At 40.1% G+C, this 13,585-nt stretch overlaps 1 protein-coding gene and 1 long non-coding RNA gene across 3 annotated transcripts in view; one reads left to right on the forward strand and one right to left on the reverse strand.

Moving 5' to 3' along the window:
- Nucleotides 1-1,800: 1,800 nt before the first annotated feature.
- The window catches only part of DACH2 (dachshund family transcription factor 2), a 307,986-nt gene continuing 296,201 nt past the window's right edge, over nucleotides 1,801-13,585 (reverse strand). For both annotated transcript variants that reach the window (XM_074915380.1, XM_074915379.1), the window contains exons 11-12: nucleotides 12,311-12,376; nucleotides 1,801-2,901 (exon numbers count right to left, since the gene is read on the reverse strand). In XM_074915380.1, the coding sequence (XP_074771481.1) occupies nucleotides 2,864-2,901; nucleotides 12,311-12,376 (104 nt within the window). In that variant the 3' untranslated portion in view covers nucleotides 1,801-2,863. The remainder of the gene's footprint in view (nucleotides 2,902-12,310; nucleotides 12,377-13,585) is intronic.
- LOC141964701 (uncharacterized) lies at nucleotides 8,682-11,355 on the forward strand. The gene is made up of 3 exons (XR_012634376.1): nucleotides 8,682-8,774; nucleotides 10,976-11,043; nucleotides 11,267-11,355. It is a non-coding gene; the product is annotated as an uncharacterized LOC141964701 (long non-coding RNA).

Consider the following 13,585-nt stretch of genomic DNA (forward strand, 5'->3'; position numbering starts at 1 on the left):
GTGCGGGACAGGGAACCACAGGGGATGGGGAAGGTTACCTTCCTGCTCCTCATAGCTTATGTTTAGATACGAAAGACAATTAATTCTTCCCTTAGTCTTGTCTTCTCTGAGTAAACAGTCCCATCTCCTCCTTCGCCTTTGAATGGGAAGACCAGCACAGACCTAAAATATGACCTGAAAGCAATTTGCTCGTTTTCTTGCCTTTTGTTGCTCACTTGCAGTGCCTGGAACTAGACAAAGTCTACACTGAGGGTTTTTATACTGCACGGAGGAAAAGAAAAATCATGTGCAGTGTCAGACTTAATCCCAGAACATCTGCGTGTGCGGGGGGCACAGGCCCTGCTCTGAACCAGAGCGCTGCGGGTGTGGGTGCTGCCTGCGCTCGGGCACGCAGTCGCCGTCCCAGGGGTCGTACTGCATCAGTCAGAAACAGCTACAAAGAAGTTTGTGGGTCAGTGTTAAGTCACAGCCAGAGCCCTATAGAGGAGGGTGTCATTTGGAATACTACTGAGATCAGAGGAAGTAAAATGAAATTTAAGAAAAGAGAAATCTGTATTTTTATACGAACTGTTCAGTTGCAATTGGCCAAAGCTGTTGCTTGTTCTGGCTTTAGTATGGTTCTCCAACAGAAAGTGTTAGTTACAAGTTGCTCATTACGTTGAGCTGACACATAAAAACCTCATGTCTTGCTTTGTCAATATTTATCAGAAGCTGCCTAGTAAGGACTTAACAACAGATTCAGTCTCTGAAGTTTATCAGTTTCCGAAATCTCATTTGCCAGTACTTTGACGTTTAAAACTATTCTGGGAAGGGCAAATTAGAAATCAATGATGTGCTCATCAACCTAGTATCAATGCAGCCTTAAAAAATGTAGATCAGCCACTGAAGAAAAGAAATGCTAAAATAGTTTTTATAGAAACTGAAGAAAAATGCAAAAATGATATAGTTTCAAAGACTGAAATATTTAGTTACTTCATGTCTTTCTAAAATGCACGATACTGGGTCATCAAAGAGCTCTCTTCAAAATCTGCAATTTTTGAAAGTGATACCAGAGTTCAGTCAGAAGTGCTGCAGTGTCCCAAGAATTGCTTCAAATCCTTTTTAAAAATAAGATTTAGAAATAAGGTCCAACCCTCAATTTCAGATAATTCTGATGAAATAGCAACTAAAATTAATAAATCGTTAAAGGTAGAATTTAAGTTTAGGTGCTCACACATGAGCTTTTATTAAGAGTGTGGGAGGACTCACAATTCCTAATGCTCCTGTTTCTTTGTCTCATTCAATTTATGATTGATTGATCAAATGCAGTGTAATTAATGCACTTATTTGAGTGTTTGCTATAAAAAATAAAGTGGAATAAACCATGTTTGTATCTTGGAAGACTATTTGGATAATTAGTTTGCTCACCTGTAAAACAGAGGCCACCATGTCTTCTTGAACTGATACCTGGTTAGCTGAAACATTTCTTTAGGAATGAAAATCGGGTGATTCTATTGTGCTGTATTACCTAGTATGGTTTGAAACTACACTTTGAAAGTTTGCAGAAGTCTGCTAACCAGAAAAAAAAATCTAGTGATAAAAATAAAAGGAAGTTTGAATGCTATCTTTATAGTAGTAGTAAACATAATCATAGGAAATACATTCCCCATAGATGTATTTAAAGGGGTTTTTTGGTTTTAAGTGACTGATTTAATTCAGGGTATGCATGTGTGAACTAAGTATGCATATATAAACATGCCTTGTGCCTTTGACCCATGAATGAAAGTAAAGAGTGATTAAGTAAACAGGTGATTACTTAATTCCACTGGACTCCAACCAGCTTTCAGTCACGTTATTTTGAGAAAGGAATGTTTCATTTGCAAAGTTCAGAATTTGGAACAATAATTAGGAAAATGTTTGATACCAACCCACCCTCTTTATTAAGTAATTTCTTCAAGTATTTTTAATAGTGCAAAATATTGTTTTGCATTAGTACAGTAACTATGGGAATTCACAGTAAAAAAAAAAAAATCTTAAAAGATTTCCAAAGTCAAACAAAAAAATTTTTAATACTGTATTTTTAGCAAGAACATTTTTAACAAAGAATGTGTACTTTAACTTAATATGGTACAACAGAGAAACCATACTTAAAAGTTTCCATTATCTAACACTCTACTGCATATTCATTTTTTCATCTTAAAAGACCAAAAGCCAAGCTGAACTGAGCATAAAAAAAAGCATCAATTATAATCCTCATATTACGTCAGCTATTAGGGTTTAGCTCACACTTTTGAATTGGTCATCTAATGAAAGGACAATTTTTACATCATTCTTTTAAAAAATGTACACACATTTCTTTTTAAAACGTAATATATATCGAGTATCTGCTTCAGTAAACAAAGCTTAATTTATAAACACAATCGAAACAGCTCCATGTTGAACAGTTTCAGTGATAAACTGGACTTGTATGATGTACAGCCAGTGAGGACCTTTGTGGCTTAAAATCATTGTGCCATTGCTATACAGTAATAGCTACCTCCTTAGAAAAAAAAAAAAAAAGTTCTTTTTTTGGGGGGAAGGGGGAATAATTCCTGCATGTGCTTAAAAATACTAAAACTCCTTTCTATCTCTGGGGACCTAAAAATGATCTGTTGCAACAGGCTTGGTTTGGTATGGTAAGCTTGTAAAAAGTCTCAATATTTCTTAATACGGCAGTTTTCGATGCAGCAACAGTAAATTGCTTGAAATTGTCCTTCAAGTTTCATGCTACAAATCCTGTTCTTCACACAGTACTGAAGGCATCAAAGGTTGGAAGGGACGTTTTTCATGAACTATAGTCTTCAAATAGTGGTCATTATACATTTTTCAACAATAGGTGTTTCCTTCAGTACATAATAGTGGGTTTGATGTATGTTCTGTTTTCTGGAGGAAAAAAAAAAAGAGAAGGAATAAAGGTCAATTACATGGTTACACATTTTCTAATTAATTGAAACTTAGGTGGGATGCCTCGTTTGTGGACTTCTCCCCAAGCCAAATTATCAGCTCCATCCCATGAGCAGCTTCCCACGGGAGAGGCACTGGATGGCAAAGCCCTCGCGAGGGCACCGAGCACGGAGCCGCTCCCATGCACTGCCCACTTCTACCCGCTGCGGCACGTGTGGCCACTCAGCTGGGCTAAAAAACTACCAGCCTTCTTTCTAAAGGTGCTTGCCAGCCAGCACCTGCTGAGTATATAAATACTTTGATTTGGATTTTCTTCCTTTATGGCATTTGCTTTTTAATTTTTCAGAAGGCAGCCAGTGCTGTATTGCATGCCCCGTAAGATGGATAGCCTGAGTAACACGGCGTCAGCTTTACAGTGTACCATTGTGACACATACAAAACCTTCTAGGGAACTGTGTGTTAATAAATAAAATTGCGTTGCATTTAAAAATGTAATAGAAGTAAATCAATATCTGTTCTTGGAAAGCAGCTCTTTCATTCAGAAATGGCCACATTTCTTTTAAAATAATTTTTCTTTATTTAAGGGAACAAGTAGAAAGCTACTTCCTTCCTTCATAAAAATACTCCTAGTTATAGTACCTATCAACTCTGATTTTTCATATTAAGCAACTTTAAGCCCAGAGAAAAAATAAATATTAATATGCCCACAGAAACTAAAGCTAACAAGAATCCATATTCTTATTCATTATACAAAGAATCATGAATCCACCCAGCTAAACCTGCAAGTACTGATCTTGAAGATGATAGCAAAATGATAATATTGAGAAGCATTTTGTATAATGTTGACATCTATCCCATTACTGTTTTACATATGCCAATACTGAACACTCATAAGGAAAGAACAAGTATTGACCTGCTAACTGACACTGATCCTTGGAGCAATCTCAAAGTTTGCCACATTTCAATTTCAAAATGCATTTCAGCTATAATATGAGTGATTTATCATTTAGCGGTAGCTGTCAAAGTAACCTCCTAGATAAAACAAAAACATCTGGAACCATAAACAGAGGAGAGCAGTAGCTGAATTTTAATCCAAATCCGACATGTTCACTTCATTAGGAACAGGAAACAGCTAATTAGTAATTGAATGTTTCATGGTTTTAAGGAGGCTCAGACTCTCCAAAAAGATGATTTAATATGTATTTTGGATGTAAACAAGAATAAAGATCGGAAGAGTCAGGGACAGAACATCTCCAGAGGAACGTTTGGGAGCATGGGAACCTCCGAAGAAGTGACTAAAATTAGTTTCAGGCATTTGGCTGATTAGAAGTATTGTCTTAAACTTAGCAGGCAAATATTAAAGCCTGGGGAGGGGTTAAGCAGAAATGCAAATATTGAACACTGTGGGTTTTGTTTTTTTTTTTTTCTTCTTTGTTTTCTGATTATTACAAGTTGCATGTGACTTCTTCCCATTGCAGGCTGTCGGTGATCAAGCCTTTATTAAAGCTGTACACCTAAAAAGTTACCCACTACCAGAATCTGTATGTTTGGCTGCCCTCAAAAAATCCTATGGATAGTCTTTATGGGCAGTCCAAAAGGCAGCAATTCTGCCGCAGCACTTCACGTCCCGGGCACCTGACGCCCGCACGTCTCCCCTCCTCCAGGGCCTGGGCTCCTGTACAAAGGCGTCTCCTTGCCCGAGCCCCTGTGCTGCGTGGGCTCGCAGACGTGCTTGGTGAATTAGTCCACGTAACACCAATGGAAGGCAGCAGAAAGGCGGTACCTAACTCGCCATTTACATGGCACCGGCGCTGCCTGCGCCTTCTGACACGTTTGACACGTCCAGACGAAGGCAGAGACCACGTACGGGCACACGTTTACGGTGCTGCACCTGGCAACATGGACTCTGTCTGCAGAGAGGAGGGGAGGAATCTGGACGTGCAGTCAAGGGAAGAGTTGATTTATCAGAAATGGGATCAGTGAGGATCAGCAATACTATTTTTTTTACATTCTTGATATTTTTATTGTATTTTTAAAATAAATTTTCAAACTAAGATAAGAGGTGATCATTGAGGGTACTGTGGGCTGATGGACTTTTTTTATTTAAACTTTGAAAGAGGTTTCAATTTTTCCTCCTATTGCCTTTATTTCTCAAGGGAAGTTCAATGGGGGTATCTGGAATACCCGTAAGAGAGAAAGTAAATGCCAAAGCTCAAGCACGGTGCAGCCACCCAGGAGATATTATCGATCAGTAAACAGCAAGTGTGCATAGTTAAATATTTCCTTTTTTATAAAGCTCTCAATTATTCTCCAGAAATTAAAATACCTTTTTGTTGCTGTGCAATAAACTTAATTCCGTGGCATTAACAACGTCATACAGCAACCACCTATGAGGAATTAAAGTGTTAGGAGCATCTGTGCTACCACTTACACATGAAAGACAATGTGATGTTGTCAAATTCATCTTTCTGAAGAATATTCACCATTCCCTCAGTGTAGCTGACTGCAAGCTACATACCATTTTACAGCATTTTACTGTATTATATAGGAAAGATTTGAATAAATCTGTGTGCAATAAATGTATTCTTTTATTAGGTTTATCCCTTAATCAAATATTCATTTATGTGGGCTTCATTCTATTAAAAAATGAAATTATACAAAGGTGAGCAAAAGCGTAGATTTACAGTAGTTTAAAGCCTAATCTCATTCTCTAGGGGTAATATTGACAATATAAAAACTGTATAAATGATATTCCCTAACACTAAAATATGCTTATGAGCCCCCTGTGCATGTTATACTGCTTTACAACCTACAGTGAAATGCATGACTGGCTTAATAAGCAAGACATTTAGAAAGGATTTTTTTTTCCCCCCTTCACAATGTCTAAGACAAGTAAAGATCTCACAGTTTCTCAGTGAGCCAGAGCCTATGCTAATAATTGTAATTCTCCCTCAGGATGGTGTTGTCTTCCCTGAGTTCTTAGTCCAGGGTATACATTCATCTCTTGCACTTCCTTTTAGCAACAATATCATCATTTGCCTTTTTCTTTCAGGGTTTTAATGTGTATATAAAGGACAAATCCAAAAGCAGTAATTATCACCTGCATATCTATTCACTTTTTTTTTTTTTTTTTTTCCCCTTTTTAACGTACTCAGCACCTCTGAATTTTCTGATTCCTTTGTGAGGCTTTGTTGGTAGTAACTTTTTTTTTAAAGTTAGTAACTCAGCTGTATTTCCGTACAAGTACTTTAAAACAAAACTACTATGTGTACCCTCACAGCTTGCATAAAGAAATGTGCCCCAGGAATGCTGGTGTGCAAATCCAGCCCAGGCAAGGGAGGGACGTGATGCAGCCAGCTGGCTGCGATTAACTGACACAGCTACAGCCTGGGATGGTTCAGTGACTGCAGCACACCCTAAACTGGAGGAGAAAGTCACTGGAGGAAGGAAATTTGGGATCTGCTACATAATGAGAAAACAAGGATGAATCCGTGGTATCAGTAACTGTACATTATTCGTGTCATTTTAAAAAATAAAACTCAGCACTGTATGTCGCAGAGAATACGGGTAGCAGAGATGAAATAATAAACTAAAAACTCCACTTTAGATGAAGGAGGAGTTGGGAGAGCTGCTAAAGTAGTGGTGAGGTAGAGCCGAGACGTGAGGGCAGGGGGCAGCCACGTGCCACACCCGCTGGCAGAGGCTTTGCACGACTCCTGCCTCAGGCGTTGAAGCAAAGGGTCTTACATGCTACTACAAGTAGACGGGCCAGGAGCTGATGTCTCCCCCCTGCCTAGGTGACGTACACAGAGTCAGCATTTCAGTTAGATCAGAGCCAAGCCAAGCTTTGGATGCAGCGACACATGGAAAATGCAGTGCCATAACAATGAATCGAACTTACAAAGCTGGGGCTAATGAGTTTAAATCAGTCTCTTTGCAGAAAGTAAAAGAAAACTCAGGTAACAGTTTGCTTCTACTGTGGATGGCAACTCTCGAAATAATCCCCTAAACCTCTCGGCAAACCTGGCAGGAGGCTGCACCCGGGCCCCTTCTTGTGGGGTAAGGACCACACAATTACAAAAACCTAAAAAAGGATCCCTTCACTACCATGAAAAAAAAAAAGACACGGCCTGCAGCCAGTTCTCCTGTTTTCTGGGCTAGTCATTTGCCTGAATGACAACAGTGAGTAAAACTGACTTCTCTGCCTGTTTATTATTTGTCCAGCAAAACTTTTCCCTTCCATTATCTGTGTTTTACCAGAGAGCAGTGAATGAGAAAAAAATAACACACCGTGAGCAGGGCACGCTTTCCTCTAGACTCACAGAAGAATGTGAACAATAAATGCAGCTTCTGAGAGCAGCAGTACTAACGAAGTTTGGTTTGCTTTCTGTTAATCCCTGGCTCTTTCACATGGCCTCCTCTCCGCCCTGCGGATGGGCAGCCTCTGGTGTCTGACCCGGCCCGGCCTCCCTCCGGGGGGGGGGACCGGGGCTCCTTCCTTTGTGCTTAGGACTACTGAGTCAACCCTGTCAAGTATTTCCACATCCATGTTAACAGACCTAAAAACTTGTACAGAAAATAGGATTTCTCATAAATAACAATAGCCAAGGACAAGAATATCTTCACTGAATACAAAGTATGCAGGTGCTGGATTGCCATTGTCAGTTTGAGCAGACAGGGAGGTACACAGTGGTTCCTGCTTAGGAAATACTCAAGCCTACTGACACTGAATTGCTGAATGAATGTTTTAGCTATTTGTAAGAATAGAGAAGTATGGACCTTCACATTCCACAGTCTCCTGAGGAAACCTTTACCCACCTTTTGTTTCCAGTAAATCACAAAATCTCATCTTCCTCCCTCATATGTATGTGTATGTGCTTACAGAGAGAGAGATATTCAGAAAAACACCGCATACCAAATATAGAAATAACACTGAGATCAGTGATACTGTTATTTTGTTTAAAGCCCTGCATCCATACCACCTGCAGGCGAGCCGCGTAGCCAGTCAGTGCAGTAATCTCATGGCTCGGAACTAAAGAGGGCCCTTGTCTTGGCTGGCAGCTAACCAGAGGGCTTTCAGCAGCGCCTGGCTGGTGTGTGCACGGGATGGCAGCCTGGTAATTGCACACAAACTTCCAAAGAGTTTTTCTAGAAACACTGCAGTATGACACAGCACAAGGTAACCACTAGAGGTTTAACAATTCAGAGCATCCAGCAGGACACGCACTAGGGACAGAGCACGGCTTGGACAGGAGGAAGAAGAAAGGGCCTGAGACTCAAGAGGACAGACAGCAAAGAACTCACTCACAAGGAAAATAGCAGGCCTCAGTTTAGTTTAATCTCAAGAGTTTCTAATTGCAGGGTTCTGGTCTTTTCTCACTTTAGTGCTTGAACATTTTTTTTTCAGTGAAAGGAAGACCAAGACAATAGCACTGTAATTTCCAAGATGTTGAATTTGTCTCTTGCAGTTGTAGCGTGCTCTGAAATTCCACAGCGTGGTTGGTTTCAGTGGATTGCAGCATTTGGAGGTATAATTTGATACAGTAACAAAGTTGTTAAACCTCTTAAAAGCATTACTCCTCTCTTTTCTGTCCCTCTTGCACCCTTTTTACCGTGGGCTAGATTTGAAAACTGACTGGTTATATCAGAATATTGAAAAAAATATAGCACAGTTTTCTAAATACTAAAACCAAAAATTCATTCTGAACTTCAACAGCCCTTCATCTTTGGAAAACATGTAAAAATAAAGAGTTATTCACAGTTACTGCAAGGTTTTGTGCTTAATCTCTTTCAGGTTATTTCACAAACAAAAGCAGCAGCAGCAGGCACCCTGGGTCACCCTCCTGTTGCAGGTACAGTGAACCACATTTCCTTTCAACCATGTTTTCACCTCAAGAAAGTCTGTCTGCCTGTGCTGCTGCCCTCTTCTTGAAATTTAGTCTTTTATTTTGTGTAAATTGTTATCATCGAGACGGTAACATCTATTTTTTAAAATTTTAAGATAACATTGCTTTGCTGATTGTTCCAATATCCCCTAACAATGAAATATAGTAATACAAAAGTTAACTAAGGTATAAACATGCAAAAGGAGAAGTCTCCCTGCGATCATAAAATGATGTTATTTTCTGTTCAGCAGTTCATGTTACTGCTGTTCATGCTAATTAATTAAAGGAGCTGTTGCTGTAATGTGCAAACAGGGAATCTGAGAAACTGAGAGGGCTTTTAGGTCTCGGAGTGAAGTTAAGTCAATCTGGGCGCGGGCAATCAAATGTAATGAAATCACTTGTCAGTGCTAAGCTTGCAAAAACTGTGAAGTTTGACTAGGGAGTAAAAGGATTATAATTAGATTTCCAATAGGATAATAACTAAATGGCAGAAAGCAGTAAAGAGAAAATATTACTTTGTTAGCTAATGGTGCTGCTGTTCGGTTTTAGTTTTTATCAGCACACTTGTAGTTGTGCTAATTTAATTTGCTTTTATCAGCAAAAATGCACTACTCGAATGGTACTTGAATGTCATTTGCAAAAATCATTGATCTGAAGGTGCACTTAATGACACCCAGTATGTTTATTTTATGTGAAACGGAGATTGGTTGATAAAATGGTTGATGCACTAACTTGCTGGCCCACAAGTGAGTTATGGAAGCAAGACCAGGAGGGTATCGGTGTGCAGGCATCACCCTCTCCGCACCACTCAGCTCTGCGGGGGCCTCGTGACTACAACAACTGTTACTTTTCTATTTTGTCAGCTAAAAAGATCAAGCTCTGCTGGACTAGAAGATCAGGTAGACGGAGGATGGAGGTACTAAGACTGTAAAGTTCAAAAAAGTTGCAAGTCTCTGCACAGAATTTCTGTCCAATTAATATACAAAGCACAGAGAAAATGAGTCAACTAAATGGAAAAGATGTATGATGTAGATCAGAATCCCAGCGTATGAACAGCTTGTGTTAATAAAATCATTTTAAGAAATGAGCATAAAATATGATACGACTTAATCACTGTGAAAGGTGGCTGTGCAGTATTTTTGTAATCTTCCTTTAAACTGTCTTAAGGAGATACTGGCAGGGAAACTAATTGAATTTCAAAGGAAAGGCACTGTGTGAATGATAGATTTCTGTCCAGCAGAGCTATTGACAACAGAAAAAGAAAGGTCTGCATTGATGCTAAAGCTTTTTTCTGTGCAATAGAGAGAGATTTTGGAAGCTTGGAAACAGCTTTGTATTAGGGACATGTGTTTTGACCCTCCTCCTCCCAGGGCCCAAAAAACAAAGGCAGCAAATGAAGGGGCAATGAGGGAGCGTGCTCAAATTGTTAAATATGGCAGTGCAATAGTAGCTGTCAAGTACAAAAAATGTAATCAAAGGAAAAGAGAATAAAAAGATATTACAGTATCAGCATGAATAAAAGTGAAAGAGGTGGTGCTACAGGACAGAAACGCTTTGAAAGCTAAACAAGCTCTATAGAGGGCTCTTCAGAAACCTCTTTATCAGCAGAGGGTGCTTAGGGAAGAACTGGCTAAACTCTCACACATTTACATACGCGCAGGATTACCCCACCAAATCCCTCCCAGGAGTCAGCGTAGCTGCTGTTCATCACCGTGGTGAAGACACGGGTGCTCTGCCACTGCAGAGCACGGGGCAGGTTTACAACTCCTGTGGCACGAGGCCCCTTCTGCCTTCGCAGAGGGGCACCACGCTCAGAGAGGCTGAGCACAGTGGATGGCCAGTTCTCCCTTGGCTCTCTCCGAAACCTTCATGATCCAAAGTTAAAACTAAAGAATGATGTAGTTGGGATCAGATTTAAAAAAAAAAATCATCAAAACCCAACCTGAAATAAAAATAATAAAATTACAAGGTTTTCTTGTGTATCAATAGGCTACAGGAAGTGTAAGTTTTCTTAATTCCTTCTAGTAAGTATACGGTTGTTGGAAGTGACTATGCATCACTTTCCCTACAGTTATTTATGATCATTTTTGATGGGAAGACACATTTGAGCCAACTGTAATGTTTTTCTTCAACTGAAAACTGAAATTAACTTCCTTTTTTTTCACTAGGTTCTGGCCAGATGCGCCTTTGACTCCCAGAACCTTTTTGGAAGAGCACTGAGCACTCATCTCATCAGGTATCATAAATAAATCAGAAACGCTAGGAATATTTTGCTTGTCAAATTTAAATACGTGTGTCCCAAGTGTTTATCCAATATTTTGACTATTTCTGGCAGTAACGGTTTTCCAATTGCAATATTTAGAGCACAGTCATATGTGTACATATATATACATACATATGTTATAGGTATATATATGCATTACAATAAAGCTGTGATTCTCCTTCTTTGTAATGCACAGCATATGAACCTCGAATCACAAAAAGAGACAGCAGTAAAAATATTTGAAAGCTTTCCTGCGTGGATGACAGATGGACAGCAGATGCACACCAGAGGTATGCAAAGTCAAGCCTTTAACAGTTGAGAAATGCTAGAAGTTATGTTCGGATCTATAACTGTTCTGCAGTCCTTCTTCTGTCTACACAGAAGGGGACTGTCTTTAGTTACTTCAACGCACGTTATTTTTTGCACATGACCATGACATGCATCAGTGGGAAGGGCGGAAGCGCCCCAAGGAGCAGCAGTTGCCCTGAACAGGCAGCTGTCTCCAGGGCTGCAGCATGAGGGGTGTGTAACCACTGCAGCACGGGACCGAAGGGAGAAGGAGCTTGGTTTTACAAAAAAACCCACACTACAAAACTGGACTTTCTCCAAAGTCAGAGAATTTCTAAGTTCAAACTGCTCAGACCAAATTTTATGACAGCTGACTGGATTTTCTGAGTGTCTGAAACAGGCTTCCAGTGGTAACAGCAACCCCTAAGCTCTCCCTGTGTGTGCCCCTACCTGAGGGCTACACAACACCCTCACGCCAGAGGCCTACAGCCAGAACACAGTCACTGTTCTGTGGGAAGCGCCCAGACAGTACAGGAATGTTCTGCATTTACAGCCAGGGAGCAAAATGGAACTCTATAACTGCTCCTAACATGAACATGACTTCCCTTTTCCACCTACAGCTTATGTGTTTTTTGAAAACACCCATGTTCTTGATAGGTAAGGATCAGAGGTGACGTTTTTAAAAAAGATAAATCATATGCAAAATCACTTTTGAACTAAATGCATGTATCTGATACCTAAATATGAGTTTCCCACACCTCTGTTTAAACAAATTTAACGTCTAGTCTTGTGAAGCACTGGACTTCCACAGGTTTTTTGTACTGAACAGGAAAACGAAATGAAGTTGCGTAAATTACATTTATCTTAAAGCTGCAAAACAGAGACAAAAATTATTCTGCATTTCATTTTCAATGACAAACACGTATGTGATGAGAAGCGGTACATACTGCACCTTGCATTGCTGCACTGTCATGTTGGGTTCCATTGTGTTCTATTTCCATATCTGGGATTCCAGCATCTGAAAGACATTGACACTGAAGATTAATGCATTCTCCTTTGCCCTTCTCTCATGCATCTTTAGAAAAATATTTATAGCCAACTAGGGTGATCTCCAAGTTACACAGTCTTGCATAAAACATTTGGTCTTCATAGAATTTTCAGTAGTAAATTGTTTCCAAAATGTGCAAACATTACTGGTCTCACAGTGAATTATTTTTAACGTGCCTCACGTTTGTCTGAGGATCAGATAATAGCCAACACATGACATTAATATGTCTGCAAAGTTCTCTTGGAGAATGAGGGCATCTGACATACAAAACAAAAGTAGAAATTAGACCGTGATAATCTGAAAGTACGCTGACTGTCCTGGCCGTACACCCGCGAAGCACGGGCTGAAAGAGCCAAAGCCCGCCGCGTGTTTGCGCGGGTGTGTCTCAGCCGGTGTGAGCGCGCCTTGGGGATGAGGCCTGTGCAAACTGCGTCTAAAAACTCAGCTCAGGCTGGTGTAAGCGTGCGTTGTCACCCAAACCTACATTACCTGTGTGACGTTATGTGAAACGTTTCCACATTTCTGAGGAGAGCTTTCCAAAATGGATTGTGCGCTTTTTTCCCAGAAAGAGTCTCATAATGATACGCACTTTTGAACTATTTAATTTCATATTGATAATACCTCTGTGTGCACAGTTTTTCGGGATGGGGGCGGGGGCTCAAACGCCCCAGGGTGTTAGGATAACAGATGCCATTATCCACCTTGTGCCAACAAGGATTAGCATGAAGGGTATGTGATTTGAATCCACGGCACCTCAAATCCTGGAGAAACATCTGCTTCCCTTATAATACAGCACTTTTAGAAATTACAGCAAGAAAAACACCACACCTGAAAAGGAGCTACACATACAGTTTGGAAGTTTTTCTGGGTAGAAGCCTGTTCTGGACTTTCTCAAACAGAGTAACTGCGCTGTTGCTTTCTCGGATGGCTTTAGTTGGCGTGTTGCTGCCTATCTCAGGTCGCCCTGCAGCCTAACCAAGCTCCGCGTCAAAGCAGGGCAACCCACTACAGGACAGTCCATATACAGAGAGTACTGTGAGTAACATCCTAGTCATATATGTGTCAATGAAATATATGCAATGTGTGTGCATATATAGCCCTGTAAATAAATAATATTTTCATGTCTACAATTTTTTTTAATAAAATTACAAGTGCCTGCCATTACACAGGATTTCCCTT

This window comes from Athene noctua, chromosome 11 (genome assembly GCF_965140245.1).
Source record: "Athene noctua chromosome 11, bAthNoc1.hap1.1, whole genome shotgun sequence".
In the NCBI taxonomy this organism is placed as follows: domain Eukaryota; kingdom Metazoa; phylum Chordata; class Aves; order Strigiformes; family Strigidae; genus Athene; species Athene noctua.